General features: G+C 34.6%; 1 protein-coding gene across 5 annotated transcripts in view; it reads left to right on the top strand.

Moving 5' to 3' along the window:
- USP12 (ubiquitin specific peptidase 12) overlaps positions 1–18,216 on the top strand; it is a 92,101-nt gene extending 73,885 nt beyond the window's left edge. For all 5 annotated transcript variants that reach the window (XM_081307380.1, XM_081307379.1, XM_081307378.1 and 2 more), the window contains 6 exons: positions 1,054–1,283; positions 6,078–6,154; positions 6,269–6,352; positions 12,949–13,146; positions 14,087–14,165; positions 14,949–18,216. In XM_081307380.1, the coding sequence (XP_081163506.1) occupies positions 1,071–1,283; positions 6,078–6,154; positions 6,269–6,352; positions 12,949–13,146; positions 14,087–14,165; positions 14,949–15,050 (753 nt within the window). In that variant the 5' untranslated portion in view covers positions 1,054–1,070 and the 3' untranslated portion in view covers positions 15,051–18,216. The remainder of the gene's footprint in view (positions 1–1,053; positions 1,284–6,077; positions 6,155–6,268; positions 6,353–12,948; positions 13,147–14,086; positions 14,166–14,948) is intronic.
- Positions 18,217–19,832: the final 1,616 nt, after the last annotated feature.

Raw genomic sequence — 19,832 nt, 5'->3', positions numbered from 1 at the left:
GCCTGGTGGAGTCAGGCTGCCTGATGTGAATCTTGTGCTCTGCCTTTCCTGGTAGTGTAACTTTACTCTTTCTGATCTCAATTTCTAACTGAAAAATAAGGTTACTAACAATATCATATTGTTGTTAAGAGGATCAAACGAGATACTGCCTCTGAAGTTCTTACAGAGTTCTATGATAGGGTTGTGTCATGTCAAAGCCCAGTGCTTGATATTAGCACTGTCAGTGTTTCCATTTTATGTCCTCATTTTTATAAGTACAGGGAACATTCATGAAATTATAAAATCTCACAGTTGGAGGACACTCTAGAGATGATCTGGTTTAAATAGATAATTCCTAATATGACATCAAAACCTGACTTCATAGCAGTGTTACCCAGAGGAGCTTTCAAAAGCTCCCAAGTTCTGGGCTTCACCCCTCACCTACTAAATCAAACTCTGGGTATATGGCCCAGTAATCAAATAATTAGTTAATTAATCAATTATTTTTTACTGGAGATAGAACTCACGGGCACTTTACCATTAAGCTACATCCCCAATCCTTTTTATTTTTGTGTTTTAATTTTGAGTCAGAGTCTTGGTTGCTGAGGGCCTTGCTAACTTACTGAGGCTGGCCTCTAACTTGTTATCTCCTGCTTCAGCCTTCTGAGTTGCTGGGATTTCAGGCATGCACTACCATGCTGGCTTCAGTAAATTTACATTTAATAAACTGTGGCTCTTAAGCAGTTGGCTTATTCTTGGCAAATGGTTGTCTAGCTTCTACTTTAAAGCTTACCTTATAGAATAATTGATTCTTATCTTTCCATTATCTACTGTGCAAATGTGTGAGAATAGGTTTTATCCTTTTCTCATGGATCAGTATTTTTTTAAAAACAATTTTCATCTTTATTTTCCTCTAATCCAGTCATAATTTTTAGATGCAAGAGTTTTGTTTTCTTGTACATTACAGATAATATTACACATTTGTCCTTTTAGTTCTGATAAAATTACTGTTTTAAAATTTGTTATGAAGGTATTAATTCTGAAATAATTCTCTAATTCCATTTATATTTTTAGAGCTTTTTGACAACTACATGCAGCAAGATGCCCATGAATTCTTAAATTACCTACTAAATACAATTGCTGATATTTTACAAGAAGAGAGAAAGCAGGAAAAACAAAATGGTCGTTTACCTAATGGTAATATTGATAGTGAAAATAATAACAGCACACCAGACCCAACGTGGGTACATGAGATTTTTCAGGGAACATTAACTAATGAAACCAGATGTCTTACTTGTGAAACTGTAAGTATATCATTAAATTTTGTATGGAAAAAACATTTAATTCTTTATGTTAAAAGTTCTTTGAGGATGAGAGTATAGAAGATAAACTTAAAAGCTAAAATTCTTAGGTATAATGTAATGTTAAAGATGTACTTTTAATTGTACAGGAATCTGCTTTTATGTAATGCTGCTTATTAACAGTGAATACCTGAGATGATAGGAGAATACTTGCAGTCTGAAGTGTTTGATTTTGTTTCAGTTTAGGAGGTCAGAAGAACCATGTTGTGGAAATTGTCTTAATTTGAAAGCCATTGGAAACCTAATAGGTCAGGGGGGTAGAGTTATCCATCTCTTAATGATATACATTCTGAGAAAAGCACTGTGTTAATCAGCTTTGCGTTACTATGACCAACATGCTTGACAAGAAAACTTGGAGGAGTAGAAATTTTATTTTGGGTCCATGATTTCAGAGGTTCAGTCCATGATTGGCCAACTCCATTGCTCTAGGTCTGAGGTGAGACAGAACATCATGGTAGAAGGGGGTAAAAGGAAAGGAACTCAGCTCATGACAGCTGGAAAACACAGAGAAAGAGGGAGAGAAAGGGAGGAGACAAAATATGATCTGTAAGGACATGTCCCCAGTAACCTACTTCTTCCAGCCATGTCCCACCTGCGTACAGTTACCACCCAGTAATCCATTCAAATTATTACCCATCAAATGGGTAGGTGTGCTTCAGTATTTGAATACATTAATAGTAGTCTGTGAAGATGTTTTGGGTTAGAGTAAGCATCTCTAGTGATTAGGTTACCACTCATAATCTAATCGTTTCATGTCTGAGCATTCCTACATTGTCTATCACATGAGCTTATTGGGAGACACCTCATATCCAAACCATAATAGTGGCATTAGGTGACTTTGTCATTGTAGAACATCCTAGAGGGTACTTACACAAACTAGATACCATCAGTCAATTATTTGACATGACCTCAAGAGATATGGTAAACACATGGTGTATGAGGCTGCTGCCAGTGTAATAAAGCATACTTTTTTTAAAAAAATGTTATTTTTTAGTTGTAGTTGGAAACAATACCTTTATTTACTTATTTTTATGTGGTGCTGAGGATGGAACCCAGGGCCTCACACATGCTAGGCGAGCGCTCTGCCACTGAGCCACAACCCCAGCCCACAAAGCATACTTTTTACAATAACCTTTTCCTGTGGAAAGAAAATACTCTGCATAGTGATGACGACTATAGTAAATACATAAAATAGTAACAAAACCACCATCAAGTGTTCTGTACTGTTTCTAAAACAGCTGACATCACAGTAGGTTTGTTGACAACTAGCATCATCACAAATACATGAATATTGTGTTGTATCACAGTAAGATGGCTATGACATCATTAGGCAATAGAAAATTTTCAGTTCTGTTATAATCTGATGGGACCACCATTCTGCGTATAGTCAGTTGTTGATCAAGATATTATGTGGCATATGGCTGTATGTTGTTTTTCCTTTTCCTGTAATTATGTATACTGTATTATTGGGAGAAAAATTGAAGCATATTTTGTACACTTAAGGAGGGGAAGTATCCCTTTTGTTGGATACTTTGTAAAGATGAAGCTTAAAGATTGATCAGATCAGATAACCCAGCATCTCATTTTGTTCTTAAACTTGTCATCCAGTTTCTCAACTGTGGAATGACAGATCAGACTCTTTAAATAAAGCATTATCTAATTAATGATTATTGTCTATAATGTAATTTTAATTAATGAAGGACACAATACTAACAAATAAAATTCCCTTTCCTAAATAAAGTCGTAGTGGTCAACCTCATTCAAGCCAAGTGTAGGAGGTGTGCCTGAGTGTTTGAATACATTAATAGTAGTCTCTGAAGATATTTTGGGTTAGAGTAAGGATCTCTGGTATAAGCTGGTTTTCATGCTGCAGGCGTCAGTTAATTGTGGTAATGACAGCTGGACAGTGTTCAGTGTCAGGAATTGGGCTAAATACTCATCTGCATGGACTCTAGTTACTTTAGCAGGAGTTTTTAGGTGTGTTTTGTAAGAAGAAATGTTCCTATAACTGAATTTCAAGCTTTGAGAAGCATAGTGTCAGTCATTAGGATAGTATTTTATTGGAATAATAGGTGTAATCTGGAAATTTGGAAGTATCTTGATGTTTATTTTAATGTAATTTGATTTGTGTTAGAAGATGTCAGAATATGTATCATTCAGTATTGTTCAGAGAAGCAAAATAGTTGAATTTGCTTAGCATGTTAATACATGCAGTAATGGACAAGGCTAGCAAGGTATATTTGGGGCCCTCTGTATGCCTTTGGGATACTGCCAATGCCCTTAAAAGTATGTTTTGTAGTGTAGGAATGGGAGGGGTTAGAGATGCAACATTTTTGAAGGAGAAAGTTATACCAACCCTTCTCGTTCAAAGAGCTTAACTACTAATGTGACTTGTAAGGGATAGATACTGATCTTTTTGTCCATTCTTCACTAAGTCCTTCTGTAGCCTGCAGTATATATTTGCAGATCATTTTACAAGAATTAAGCATCAATTGAGAATATTTCCTCATAATTAAAATTCATCATTGTACAGATTCAGTAATTGATCATAGTGCCATGTCTCTGTCAAACTAAAATAGAGGGATAGAATCCAGGACCCCTGAAGAGTGACTATCATTTCTTTGTTCAGTATTGAACAAATATTTAAGATCTAACTATGCCAGGTAGACTATAAGTAGTGAATAAGAAGATGAATAAGAAGATGATTAAGACATTAAATCTCTGATATCAAGATGCTTGTAATATACTGAAGACCGGCCAATAATAAATAGTTCCTGCACAGTGTTATGGTAAAAGTAAGCACAAGATGCCCTGTAAGTCAGAAAATGGTAGACCAAATGTACTATGGGAATAGAAAATGTTTGGAAGGTAAGAGATGGCTTTCTGGAGGAGCTAGTACATGTATTTTACTAATGTGGCTGTTAATGTTTCAGTGGGGAGCAGACTGTCTTCTGTAACTCTATCTTCTGATATTCTTTGTTCTATGAAGGTTCCTTCTCAGTCTCAATTCTTGGCTTTTCTTTTTCCATTTTTTCTCTAGGTGTTGCTGAGGGTTTCATTGTGGGTTGCTTTTAATGCTGCATTGGACTGTTTATTTTTAATTGCCATATGTGCTAATAAATCACAAGCTCAGTCTCAGATGGAGATCATGGAGATCACTGTGTCTTCCCTGAGTTTGGGGCTGGTATCTCCTAATAACTGGATATGACATTAAGACACATTATATTAGCCCAGCAGCTATCAGGTTTCTCTCTACAACCACTTGTAAAAGTGAAATAATGCCTTGCTTGATGACTAGCTGGAACCAACATAATCATAGCCACAAACATAGAACTCAGATATTCCTAGATGATCCAGAGCAGTTTGTCAGTTTTTATGTTATCCTAAAAGTAAACATTTAAAATTCAGACCCCTGAGGCAATATCTGAGAACCTCATTCTGAGAAACAAATTTCTTAAATCCAGGCTTTTTAATATTTCTTTTTAGCCTAGACATAAATCCCTGTCTGAAGTGGCTTTAGTCTCCTGTGCTGTATTATCCCTTGTCGCCTTTGAGTTTCCTATTAATTTGGGCTAATTATTTTTCCTTAAATATATCATGTTCCCTTACTGTTTTTGAATTCTTTCTTCCCCTTTCTTTTTCACTGTTTTTTTTTTTCTTTTTGAGATTCAAATCAATTACAGTATTATTCTCTTTGTGTTGTTATAGTGGAATAGTATTTTATGTGAGAGTTTAGGTTTCAAGATTAGCTTAATGTAGAAATTAAGTAGAATAAAAACCACTCTTGAAATTCCCTTAAACTATATATTAATACAGTATACACAGTACCCTGTTTACTGCTGTCTAACTATATCATGTGTACAGCCCTCTAATCACAACGTCATGATACTGAGCTTGTAACATTGATGCTTTTTTAAAAAAAGATTTTTAAAAGATAGACACAATATCTTTACTTCACTTGTTTATTTTTATGTGATGCTGAGGATCTAACCCAGTGCCTCACATGTACAAGGCAAGTGCTCTACCACTGAGCTGTAACCCCAGCCTACATTGATGCTTTTTTAAAACAAGAAAACCTTTAATCAACTGAATGTATAGTCAGTATGGATGAGAGGCAGCAGTTAAGGCTCATGTCTCAGGCATGTCTCTGATATGCTCACTTGGGGATTAGACTTAAGGGAAAAGATAGTGAAATTTATCTCAAGTTCTTCCTGTTTTCATTCAAATAGGTAAGAGTAACTTTATAAGATGCTTCACTCATAAAACAAAACTTGTATTAGAGTTTTGGCAGAAATAAAGGTAGATTATAAATGAAGATTGTAATTTGATCTTTTGGACTAAATTTATTTTCTTAAAAAAACACTGCAGTTAACATGTCCTTTGTCAAGCATTCTGATTCAGTCTCAGCCTGTTTTTAAAGAAAGATTATATGTAGTATAATTTGTTCCATGCTTTGAAATAACACTAGGATTTTGGAAAGTAATGAAATTTTCTAGCATATTATCCTTTGGTACTAAGAGAATCAGTCACATGTTTACTTTGGTATTTTTATCTATACAGGTGACAAGGGTTATATATTCATTGACCTTTTGGAAAATCCAAATCAAGTAGTTTGCTTTTGAACTTAAAGAAAAAGAATAATTTCATGTGATTAATAGGATGCTTTAATTCTGTCAACTGGGAACCCGGGATTTCCTAATATTTTAAGAAATCAAAGATAATTGCCTATTTTTACAGATAAGCAGCAAAGATGAAGATTTTTTAGACCTTTCTGTTGACGTGGAACAAAACACATCAATTACTCATTGTTTAAGGTATGTGTAAAATTATTCATTTTGAAATTTATTGATTTTTGTTTAAAATATTTTTAAACAAATTTATGATTTTTCTGGTATTCACAAAATAAATGTATTTTGAATTTTATACAGGGGCTTTAGCAACACAGAAACTCTGTGCAGTGAATACAAATATTACTGTGAAGAGTGTCGCAGCAAGCAGGAAGCACATAAACGGTAAGTTTGTGACTTGGATGTTTTAGTGATTCTTTGGCCATGGGTGTTGGAGATGGGCTTTTCTAGATGAAAGTGATCTTTGAAATTTTGCATTGAGTAAAATTTTTAATGTTGTCACAACAGTTAAGGCTCCTTGTGTATTATTAGATAAATGATATTCTACCCAGTCATTGCTTTGGTTATAAACTCTGTAACCTCAGGTGATTTTGTATAGTTAATGATTGCATGAAAAATCAAAAACTAGTACACATAAAATGTTTGAAACTTTTTTGATTATTTGTAGACTTTTGTCTCCCTCTGGAGAAAGTGTGTCTTGCACTCCATCCAAGTTTCTGCTATTCTGCGGTAGGATATTGTATGTTCTTCTAGTGTATCATAAAAGCTGGTTTTGGTGTCAAGGAATGTAACCATCACTATCATTGTTACTTTGCTTTTTATTTTGGAGCATTCTCAAACTTAGAGAAAAGCTGTATGAATAATACTAGGAATGCTTTTCCCCCCCTCAGCCTAAATACACCATTTAAAACTATGTTACTGATATTGTGGTCCATGACCCTGGATACTTTAGTAGGTTTTTCCTACCAACAAAGAAGTTTTTCTACATGTTCATTCAAATCAGGAAAGTAATAGACATTCAACTGTTATTCAGGTCTGATTCTAGTATCATAACCTAGTTCATTAATTTCTTATAAAAGCAAGATCTATTCCAGAATCACAAATTACTTTTAAGTTTTCATGTCTCTGTAGTAAATTTGGTAAAGTTTTTTAGTCTTTTCTTGACTTTAATGATCGTAACTCTCTTGAGACCCATAGGTTCATTATTTTATAGAATAGCTCCAATGTTATCATTGCATGATTAGATTCACCTTACAATCATAAGAAACAGAAGTGAGGCTCTACTCTTCTCATTATATCCTGCTAAGCAGCATACAATTTTGATGTGTGCCATGTTTTGGAGCATCCCTATGTTTGGTGGTTTCCTAGAAGGACTTACAGTTCTCAGTAAATAATCATGCTCACAGCCAAGTTTTATCACTGGGAAAGGATACACATGTCAGCGAACAGGAAAGTCAGGCAAGCCTCCAAGAGTCATTGTCTCAGGGGAGTCATACAAACACTTATCCTCTAGCATAGCGACAATCATGGGAATCTAGTCACAGACTCATTGCCTAAGAGATATATTGGGGGCCAGTACCGTGTCGGCCTAGCACACACCAAATTCCAGACTCCCAGAAATAAAATTGTCCAACGTAAACCATATTGTTTGTTCAACTTAAAAACTTCTGCAAAGCAAAGGAAACAACAGAGTGGAAAGAACCTACAGAATGGGAGAAAATATTTGCAAACTATATATTTGAAAAGTTTTTAATATCCAGAATATTAATATATATATTAATATATTCTGGATATTAATCAACATCATAATTCAGTTCAAAAATTGATGCAGGACTCAAATAGGCATTTCTTCAAAGAAGATACACAAATGAACAGCAAGGATATGAAAAGATGTTCAACGTCATCAGACATCAGGAAAATGCAGATCAGAAACACACAATATACTGCCTCACACCTGTGAGGATGGCCACCATTAAAAAAAAAAAAGAAAAGAAAGTTTTGGTGAGGATGTGGAGAAGTTGAAACTCATGTGCACTGTTGGTAGGAATGCAAAATTTTACAGCTGCTATGGAAAATAGATTCCTGAACAATTTAAATATATCATTAATGTTTTAAAAGAATTGAAAACAGGCTCTTAAATGATATTTGCACACCCATGTTCATTGTAACATTTAGTCATAATAACCAAAAGGAGAAAGGAACCCAAGGGTCCCTCCCCAGATGAATGGATAAAGAAAATGTGGTATATACATATAACAGACAATATTCAGCCTTATAAAAGCAAGAAATCTTGTGTTATATGCCATAGCATGGATGAACCTTGAAGACATGCTAAGTGAAACAAGCCAGTCACAAAACTACAAGTACTGTATTTTCCCTTACATGGTATCAAAAGTAGTCAAAGTCTTAGAAAATAGAGTCGTGGTTGCCAGGGGCTAGGGAGGAGGAAAGGGAATAGTTGTTTAGTGTTTGAAAATAAAAAAGTCCTAGAAATATGTTGTGCCACTAATGTTCATATAGTTAGTACTGTGGTACTTACTGTACACTTAAATAGTTACGATGATACACCTTATGTTACTTTTTTTTACCACAATAAAAGTATGCACTCGAAGTACTGTGTCACTCAAAAAGGTTCAACCTGAGAACACTGAAAAATGGTTTCTGGAAATGTTAGAACACCACAAAATAAATATTACTGATGAAATGAATTTGTTATAGAATAAAATTTGCTTTTATATTGTAGACTCCTGAGGAGACTTACAGAATAAAAGAAATTTAGGTTTTATAAGGTAGCCTTTTCCAGAATGTATTTGCAAATAGGCTCCTTTCTTAAGGAGTTCCCCTTATTTGGTCTCCCAGTGCTTTGGAGTGCTTCCTTATCTAATCCTTCCTCTTTGAAGATCAGAACCGCACAATATACTGCCTCACACCCCTGGGGCTGATGGAGAAGGGAATTTGGGGGGAATTCTGGTAATTTCTTTTCAGCATTCAGAGTCCTTGATGGGTGACTGACAGGTGCTGAGAGGGTGTGAAAGCCTAGCCGCCTTGCTGTGCTTGGGAGAAATCTGAGGTGAAATTCATAGTAGTTCCCTGTAGAACTGAGTGGAAGCTGCCCTCTCTGGGATTTTTGCCTGGGACTGAACTCTTCCTCACCTTCCTTCCCTCCCCAGGGAGCACTAGCATAATTAATAAGTCACAGGCATGTTCCTTTGTCTCTGGATCTGCTTTGGGGGGAATATGACCTAAAATAGAGAGGAAATTGTATTTTTATTGTTGTCCATTTCAAAATACTCCAATTTCCCTTGTGATTTTCTGTTTGTCCCATGGTTTATTTAGATGTGTATTGCTTTGTTTGCATATTTGGAGTATTTTCTAAATTTTTGTTTGTTTTTATCAGGACATACTCTGTGATGTCAATCTTCTGACATTTATTGAGATGGCTTTTATTGTCCATTAGCTTGGTGAATGTCCTAATTGTATTTGAGAAGAATATGTGTTTTGCCATTTGGGATAGTGTTCCATAAATGTCAGTTAAATCCATAATTAGGAGTTAATGTCTTCCCTGTGTACACTGATTTTTTGTAAGTGAGAGCAGCCTGTTAAATGCTTTTTATTTTCAACAGATAGTTTTTTTTTTTTTAAGAGAGAGTGAGAGAGGGGGAGAGAGAGAATTTTACTATTTATTTTTCAGTTATCGGTGGACACAACATCTTTGTTTGTATGTGGTGCTGAGGATCGAACCCGGGCCGCACGCTTGCCAGGCGAGCGCACTACCGCTTGAGCCACATCCCCAGCCCCAATATTTAGTTCTATGAAGGTTTTATCTTTTCAATTCTGATTATATGTATTTGTCTGTTTCTTCTATAAAATTTTGATGTTTTGACATTAATTATAATTTTTAAGATTATGTCCTTTGAGTTAATTGACCCTCATTTTTTTTAAGCATCCTTCTTTGTCTCTGGTAATATTCCTTGTCTTGAAGTCTGCATTTCTGATATCAGAATAACCAGCATATTATTAATGTTTACCTGGTGTATCTTTTTCCATTCTTCTACTCTTCTTTTTTTTAAATATAATTTTAAATTATAATTAGATATTATCAGGAAAGATTAAATATCTATTGGAGTACAAACTGAATCACATTATTTTAAAGATGTAAAAGCAAGAAAAGGGGTAACTTTATAAATTGTTCATAGAAATTTTAAATAATTATGTGGTGGTAAATAATCTTTTTAGAAGGAACCAATTTAAATAGAAAATTTATTTGTAAGTCAGTTTGCAGATTATAAATTATAAATAGTAAAAAGAAAAAAAAAGTTGTTCTTACATTATTTCTTTTTTGCTTTGCTTTGGGTTTGGGGGAATGAACCTAGGGCAAGTGCTTTACCACCAAGCTACACCCATAGTTCTAAAAAATGTTACATTCTGAGACAGTCTTCTTGAAAACAGAGGCAGTGATCAAATGTGCCCTGATGTGTAACCTCTTTCCATTCAAATTTGAATGGGGGGAAACAAGAATCCTGTCAATTATTTGGTGTCTTGATGGAATTGGTTTTGAACAAAAAATAACTTCTTTTTTTCTTCTGCTGCAGGATAATAAATTTCACATTCCTAATGTATGTATATCCAAATGCTTTTCCATTTTTCTTCCAGAACCATTTAGTATGAGGGAAATTTTATTAGCTATTCTGTCTTCATTTTAAAAATATGACTCCCTAAATATGTGATAATATATTAATATCATTATATAATATGTGATAATATATTAATATAATAATAATGTGACAATCTAATGTTTATCTCTTTGGATGTTTGGTTTCTTGGTAAGAGTTGATAGTTCTTCTCTGAGAGGAACTCTGCCAAATAATATTCATAGCCTTCATGTGTTGTCTGATCAAACATATGTTATCGTTTAGATTTTTTTTTTTCTTTTGGATTCCCCCGCCTCCATTCTTTAATATCTCTCTCTCTCTCTCTCTCTCTCTCTCTCTCTCTCTCTCTCTCTCTCTCTCCCCCTCTCTCTTTTGTGGTGCTGAGGATTGAACCCAGGGCCTGTGCGAGCAAGGCAAGCACTCTACCAGCTGAGCTTCCTGGTCTTTACTGATCACCATCAATTAACACTGACATTTATTTTATGTGAAGAAAATTCTTCTGCATCTATACTCCATTGGAAATTTTCAAAGGGTACTTAGTAATTCTGTAAAGATTTTGTTTTAGCAATTCTAAATTGTTTTAATCACAAGTCTGAAGGATTATTTTATGTAAATGTTATGCCTTTATATTCTTTTACTTAAAAACTATTTTCCCCCTTAGAAACTTTCATGGTCATTGACTGAAGTTGTATGATATTCTCTGATGTTTGTTTTGTAATTTATTTCAACATTTCTTGTTGCTGAATAGTTAGAATTTTTCATATTATTCTAGAAATAGACTTTCTCATAAGTGCTATATTTGAGATGACATTCAATTTATATTAAAGAAATGAGATTTCTGAGACAAGTTCATAAAGGCTATTTATTCACATTACTAGATTGTTTTCAAGGAATGCCTAGGTGTGATTTTTGTCCTTTTTTTAAAAACAGGCAAGATTAAACAGTAAATATTGGGCTGGGGATGTGGCTCAAGCGGTAGCGCGCTCGCCTAAGCGTGCATGTGGCCCGGGTTCGATCCTCAGCACCACATACAAACGAAGATGTTGTGTCCGCCGAGAACTAAGAAAAAACAAATAATATTAAAATTCTCTCTCTCTCTCTGTCCCCCTCTCTCTCTCACTCTCTCTTTAAAAAAAAAAACAGTAAATATTTTTGGAATAATAAGTTGCCTACCATATTTAAAATTTGTAGAATGCAGATTTAATGTATTTTTATGAAATTATTTTCCCCTTCATTAGAGGCAATGACATAATTTCATTTTAAATTATGAAATTTAAAAGTTTGCTCCACTGAACCCATATCAAATTGAGTTCTGCAACATTAGGCAAGTATAGGGGCTGGGGTTGTAGCTGGGTTTGATCCGCAGCACCACATAAAAATAAATAAAAAAAATAAAAGTATTGTGTCTATCTACAACTAAAATTAAAAAATGAAAAAAAATAGGCAAGTATCTATCATGTGCTAGACATGTTGTTAGGTCATAGAGAAATAAAAATGAAAGAAAAGGTTTCTGTATGCCAGGAGTTCAGATCTTAGAAAAAGAGAATGAACCATAAGTTTTTTTACCATGTAATCTTGACATTTATAAAGAGTTGATAGAGTAGTGAGGAGTACAGTCATTTGTGCTAGAGAGCTTAACTCTAGAGCTGGCCTTAGAATCTAGAATAGACTGTTGTAGATGACATGCCAAGACAGTCTCAGGGGAGAAACAGCATTAGTGCTCATAGCAAGGATCATTAAAATGTAAAGGTAAGCCTGGTTTTACACTTAAAAACTAAAGTCCTAAATTTCCAGGTTATTTTATTCCCTTTCTAGGATATATGTCATTGTCATTCTTGATATGGAGCTATTTCTTAACTCTGGCATATACCCCTAGTTCAGTGATCTTTAATTTAATACTTCTCTTGTTTCAGTCTCCTATTGTCAGTCTGTCCTTGCTTTAACTAGATTGATAGAACACATGGGTTTCAATCTACACTCAGTCCATTGTAATTGGCAGCTTCAAGGAACATGTTTTTCCACCACTGCTCCTAGGCATTATTTTCATTTATTTAGTCTTTTTATATGGGGTCTGTGTTTGAAAAACAGATTTCTCAATGAAGGACTGGTGTCATTCCCTGTTTCCGAGCCATATTGAATGTTGTACCAAATTGTTACATGATTGGTGATGGTGACACTGCGGTTTTCCAATATAAAAATAATTGGTAGAAATATGTAAAACTGTGCAGTGCTGGACTATTATCTGTAAAGTCGAAATCATAAAGTTTGATATGAACATGGTGGATGTCTCTTGTGAAACTGTATTTTTCATCTTTATTTTAAAAATAGGATGAAAGTTAAAAAACTGCCTATGATTCTAGCTCTACACCTGAAGAGATTTAAATATATGGATCAACTTCATCGATACACAAAACTTTCTTACCGGGTAGTTTTTCCTCTAGAACTCCGTCTGTTTAACACTTCAGGTGATGCAACCAATCCTGACAGAATGTACGACCTTGTTGCTGTTGTGGTTCACTGTGGAAGGTAATTGCAGTTCTGAAGCCATATAGTGAATAGAGCAGACACGTTCAGGATGTTCATGGATGATTCTAATGGAGAGCTTTTAGACGTTCTTTATTCTTTATAAGACAAGTTTACTTACTTTAAAATGGAGTTTTACATTTTTCCTTAAAACTTTGTTATATTAAACTATTGCCTTTTATATTATTACTTTAAGGGCACTATGTCTTAACTTTAAAGTCTGTCAGTTTTGGGGTTATGTGTGTGTGTGCGAGCGTGCACGTGTGCGTGTGTGTGTGTGGGGTGTGTGTGCGCACGTGTGCATGTGTGTAGTAGTGGTTCTTGGTAAAATGATGCTGCCTAAATAGATTTTACAAAATAAATAATTTCTCAGGTGAATTGATATGGTGTTCATTTTGTTAATGGTTATGAAAAACATTTAAAATAACTTTGGAAATAATCTTGTTCACTTTTCTGATTTACCAGTGTGAGTATTTATCACTGGCTAATTTAGTGTACAGTCTTTTTTACTCATGCACCTTTCCAACACAACATGGTATACATGTATTCTCTGCATGAAGTAGGAGGAGAGAAGTTTTGGGTTGTTTTTCGTTTTTTGTTTTTTTTAAATTTATAACTCAAAAATTCTAGACTAAAGAGGATCATGTGATGAAAACTTGGATTTGGAACACACAGTTTTCAATGACTGCCCACAATTCCCTTTAATAATTTTTAAAAATAGGATACTCATCATTTTTCCCCTTGGTTTTGGAAAACTTATACTGATGGTTTGATTTTAAAATTGGATGGCATTTAAAACCAGTGTAGGTTTGTTTTAGAAAGAACAGATAATAGATATCTTTTCTAGTTTCTCTATAGAACCTGAAATTTAGGTTATGAAAGTAATATCAGTGAAGTTAATTCATACCAAATTAACTTTTCTTTCTTTTTCCATTTGTTTTAGTGGTCCCAATCGAGGCCATTATATTGCAATAGTTAAGAGTCATGATTTTTGGTTGTTGTTTGATGACGACATTGTAGAAGTAAGTAGTTTCTTATTTTTATAATTTTTTAAAAAGTTATGTGTATATTTTACTCTTCACATTTCTCAATCACATATGGCTGATGATGAATATTAGATAAATGTCCAGGTCTTTAGATTGTAAGCTGATTCCTACTTTTTAAATTCATAATGTTCAAGCCTGGAGCTTACGTGGCCAAAAAAGTTAATTTTGACTATTTGAGTATAAATGTATTTATACAGTCTTACTTTTGTAATTGACCCTTTTCACTTATTAATATAATATTAATATATTGTGCAATTCGGTTCCATTGTTGCCTATAGTGGTAGTAGTAGTTCTTTTCCATTGCTTTGATCTTTTCTATTATATGAATACACCAAGTGAGAAATTTGGCCTTTTGTCATTATTAACTATTATTGAGCAAAAGTGCTTTAAATATTCTTGCACAAATCCTTTTTTGGACAATATATACTCAACTTTTCTTGGATTTATATTTGGTCAGATCATTGGAAAATACCATTTTTTAAGTCCAAAATGATTGACAATAGTGTGTTTTATATGATTCAACCGAAACCTAGAGGTATAATTGCAGAATAAAAGGGTAGTTGCATATTCAGCTTCATAAATGTTGCTAAACATTTTTCCAAAGTGGCTATACTAATTTTACTTTCCCACTAGCCATGTGAGAGAATTCCATTTGCCTCCATTTTCACCAATACTTGATATTATTAGTCTTGTTAATTTGAGCCATTCTGGTTGTCCAGAGCTTTTTTATGTCCTGATGTTTTCATTTTTACCTTACAGAAAATAGATGCACAAGCTATTGAAGAATTCTACGGGTTGACATCAGATATCTCAAAGAACTCTGAGTCTGGTTACATCCTTTTCTATCAGTCTCGGGACTGAGGGGGAACCGTGATGAAGAGATAACTTTCTGCCTCATTTCTTCTCTAGTTATTTTGGAAAGGATCAAGCACTGATTTTTCAAGAAAAGAGAAATGCAGGAAGCTCAGGGGGCAGTAGCACACTTTGCACACAATAAAGCAAAGACTCTGGATTAACAAGCCCTTCCTATCATGGTAGTTGATTTATTTGCTCAGGTATCATGCTGTCTGTGCAGTTCCATACAACAAGGAAATGAAATCAGAGATACCAGCTCCTCTTGTAAAACAGCCTTCCAGTTGTTGATATGCATTTTCTCTTTATTAATGCACCAATAAAGATTTGAATTCCTTGGGGGTGCGGTAGAAAGAATTGGAATCTGTGCTAGATTGTACTGATGACTTAAGGAGAGGATACTGAACACACTGCACACATGCCTGTGTTTGGTATGTTTAGAAGCATATTCCATGGTCTTTTCAAGCATAAACCAGAAGTACTTTTGGGCCCAACACTTGCAGTTGCCTTCCTGATATAAAAAAAAAAAAAAACTAACAGATACTAGAATCCAGTGTCAGGAAGACAAATATGTTTTGCTTCTCTAAAGAAGCTTATAATAATATACAGTATATGTATATGTAGGGAACAATTGGTCAAAAGTGGCTTTTTGTTTCCCCAAGGGGAAAGACTGGCTTTGTAATTATAATTTTTTCCTTATTTATTTTACTTAAAACTGGTAGAGTCTTTAAGTATCGTATGAAGTGCCCATGATTCTGTCAGTAAATTTTAGCATATTTTTATTAGTTGTGTCAGCTTAAGTAGCCCTTTAGTTTGTTTCTATTTTTAAAGTGAATTTAAAATTTTATCTGAAATCACTAAGATATCTTGGAAAAATTGCAGTTAGAAAAGGTAAATATTCTTTTTCAGGAGGAACTGATATCTCTGGCTAAATATTTATTCTTTGGTCATAGTTTATAAGTCAGTTATTTTATTCTGCTTTAATTTCACTAAAAAACAAAACAAAATTAAACAAAAAACAAAAAAAAATCAACAACAACTTAAAAATTCCCTGTAGTTCTTGGAATGATAAAAGCAATTCTGGTGCAGTGGTGATATACCAGTCTTCAGAGTTCTTGGAATATTTTAATGTTCCAAGTTGAGCCACACTTGGGAAAAATTCATGTCATTGCAGTTACATTATTTTCAAATGTCTTATCTTTTAACTTGGAAAGAAGTGATATATTCATTGTAACCCTAGAAGCCTGGATAGTAGCTAAAATCCTTTTCAAGATTACATTTTGAAGAAATAGACCCGTAATCCAAAAAACAAGTCCCCTCCCCACAACCTTACAAATCTGAGTCTTCAGAAATGAAAATTTGTTTACAATCATTCTATTGAGGATTTTCAGAAGTAATAAATGTAATGTAAAATGTATGTAAACCATTGCAGTTGGCATTTTCCCATGCATCGGTAAGTTGTCTTACAGTGGCTAAATGTAACTGCAGGAAACAATTGAAAATTATATTCAAAATAATAGTAATTGGGCATTTGATTTTTTAAAATTTAATTCTTTTCAGCCATAAATTTTTTTAAAATTCTCTAAATTTTTTAAAGTTATTTTACTAAAATTGTTGACTATGGAAAAACAAACAACAAAAGAGAGAGTGGTTTTTGTGCTGCTATTTTAACAGTTATTATCTGTATCTTTTAGCTCAGGAAATGACTTCACCTATTCATCCCATAAACAGATCTTTAACAGGGTCACTTAGCTAATTGGGTTGCTTAGACAGATATGCTGGAAGAAAACTATGATATTTAATATTTAGTATTCATACTAAATATCAATATTTTGACAAATTCGTTTTTAAGATGCAGTTTCTAATGCCTTACCCTGGCTGGAGTAGTTTTATACAAATTATATATATAGCCTGCCTGGTCTACTGACACTGCACAGAGAATCACAACCAAGAATGTGAGGAAAGTCTGAGCAGTGGAAGTGCTTATATTTTGGGCTTAAACCAAATTCTCTTGGGACTTAAAACTGTACTTTTGCAGTTTTTCTGTACAGAGAAAAAAGGTAAAGTGAAGCAGAGTTAGTTTTACCACCAGCTAGGACACAACATGTGTGAGAAAGATAGATGAAGTCATTTGCATAAAGGTACAGCATCGAAATATTGTGTCGTGTTTGCTTTTGTGTCTTTGGATTATTTAAAAAAAAAAAAAAGGCAGGAAAAACCAAGCTAAATTTTATAGTAGCAAGGTCTAGCATTTGTGTTGGGTTCCATGGTAGTCACATACTTTTTTTCACATTTACACCGTTTTTCATAGTATGATTTGTCAGGGGAGGGAGTGTGGGGTGATGGTTCTAAATTTACTTTTTATTCTTGGTGCAGCTGGATCTAAGTAAAATGTTTTGAAGCTTATCAGAAACTCAGTATACTTCAAAAACATTTAGGGTTAAGATTGGGGGGAGAAAGAATAAAGATATATATAGTAAGTAAGAAAAGTGACCCACCTAGAAAGCAATTTGAGTTTGTTGGTTGGCTGTGATTAAAATGAGGGGCAGGTTCAAGCTGTAAATGGGGCGAATTGCTATATAACTATGTACATGTTTGTTGGGATAGCTATCCCATATTTTGTATATTGGAATAAAAATTTCTATAAATTATAACTAAAAGAAAATATTCTAAATTAAGTCCCACTTCCAAGTCACATGGTTTATGTCTTAGAAATTTTACTTTTAGAAGTACTTTTAAGACAGGAACCAGAAGGCTTTAGGAAAAGGGAAGGAAATGTACTATATATGGGTCTTGTGGCCTCTAACCATCAGTGTAGGGTTTTTTTTTCTTTCCTTGATGGCAGTAGAAAGACCTCATTTCATAACATACTACCCTTGATACTTTCTTTAAAGATGACTTTCATTAAAGATTGTCTCATGAGGTGTTTGGCTAGGAGCTGGGAGGCTAAGGCGCTTGGATCCTGGTTCTTCAGTGAACATAACTGTGTGACCTTGGGCAAGTCACTTAACCTCTTTGTGCTTCAGTCTCCCTGTCTTGTAAAATGGGAGTAATACCTACCTCACAGGGTTGTTGTGGGGATTAATTAGAGATAATGTCTGTAAAGCATTTAAGGTTCTTGAAGAAGGCGCTATATAAATACAAAATAATATCTATTAAAGTTGGTTTATTTGTGCTTGTGGGTTTTTAAGTGTGTTTTTTCCTTTTTGCCTGAAATATATTTTTGCAAATTAGAAATACACACTTTGGAAGTTGTGATACTCCTTTTACAAAAATTATTACTTTTTTGTTATCCGAAGAGATTTTTCCTAGGAACAGCATCGTGTGTATGTAAAACAATGTTCTGTATGTGCCTGTGTTTAATTAAGCTGGTCATCTTTCTGTTGTATGACAAAATACCAGACCATGATGGCACAATATGTGCTAGAAGAGCTGCTTACCTGGTGGCAGCCAGGAAGCAAAAAAATGGAGGGTAAGGGGCCAGTTCCAATATCTCCATCACCAGCATGCCCCCAACAACACAGCTTCCTCCCTCCCACCAGCCTCCACCTCCTTAAATTCACCACCTCCCAGTAGCCGCACAGGCTGGTCACCGTGCCTTCAACACTTGGACTTTTGGGGGACACTCTAGATTGAAACTATAATCCTTGCATTTATTTTGGCATGTCTTTTGAAAAATCCCAAATTTAAATTTTTATATTTAGAATCGTATTTCTTAGACAATAAATACCTTATAGGTCATCACTTATACTCCTCCTCCTAACAGTGTAGTGATTGTTCTATAAAATCTGTTCAACCTGTCCTTTTCACTTTTTAATAACTTGGATTTTTTACTTATGTTGCCATTTTGTAGTTCATCCTTCATTTTCTCGGAGCACCCTGTGTTCTCGACTGACCTTCATATTGTAGGGTGTTCACCTCATTCTTGGGAGCCCTGTTCTGAAAGCCCTCCTGTTTATTCAGATCTCCAAGAATGTTCTTAGAATAAACACAGCAACACGAGAACTAGACTCTCCGTCAGGACCCAAGATGACATTCTCTTTTTGTCATATTTCACATTGAACCTATAGTAAATGAAGTCCAGTGTATCCAAGAGTTCTTTATGGACTGGTGAAAAGCCAAGACTGCCCATCCCCCATGCGTTTTTCAGGTTCCTTTGTTAACATTTTAAGGTTTTTCCACCTCTTCTTGTTCATATACTGTCCCTCACCCCACCCCCGCCCTGTGGAGGAGTGATTCCAGAGCTGCTGAAGTAACCCATTATTTTTGAGTTACTTATGTGAGTGGCCATACTTGGCATTGGACTTCTTTGGATGTTAATCTCAACAGCAATATCTCTGAGGAAGTGATATCCTCATTTTACAAAAGAAGAATCTATGGCTCTTCAGAAGTACTCATTTTTTCAAAGTCACTCAACTGGGAAACTGGGTACTAAATTAAGTTCAGTGCCCAAGTTTTTAGCCCTAGCTAGCGTTGTTGAAGGATTTTTTTTTTCCTTTTTTTGTACCAGGGATTGACCCAGGGGTGTTTTACCACTGAGCCACATCCCCAACTCTTTTCTGCATTTTGAAACAGGGTCTCACTGAGTTGCTTAGCACTTCCCTTTTTCTGAGGCTGGTTTTGATCCTCCTGCTTCAGTCCCCTGAGCCTTTGGGATTACAGGTGTGCACCACTGCACCTGGCACCATTTTAACCATTTTTAATTGTACAATTAAATGAGAGTACAGACACCATGTTGCACATCTTTCACCACTGCATTCCCAGAACTCTTCATCTTCACAAATAGGAACT

The sequence above is a fragment of the Spermophilus citellus genome, assembly GCF_964194105.1.
Source record: "Spermophilus citellus genome assembly, chromosome: 1".
In the NCBI taxonomy this organism is placed as follows: Eukaryota; Metazoa; Chordata; class Mammalia; order Rodentia; family Sciuridae; genus Spermophilus; species Spermophilus citellus.
The sequence above is the reverse complement of the archived record's forward strand: the minus strand, read 5'-3'. Positions and strand labels throughout refer to the sequence as shown.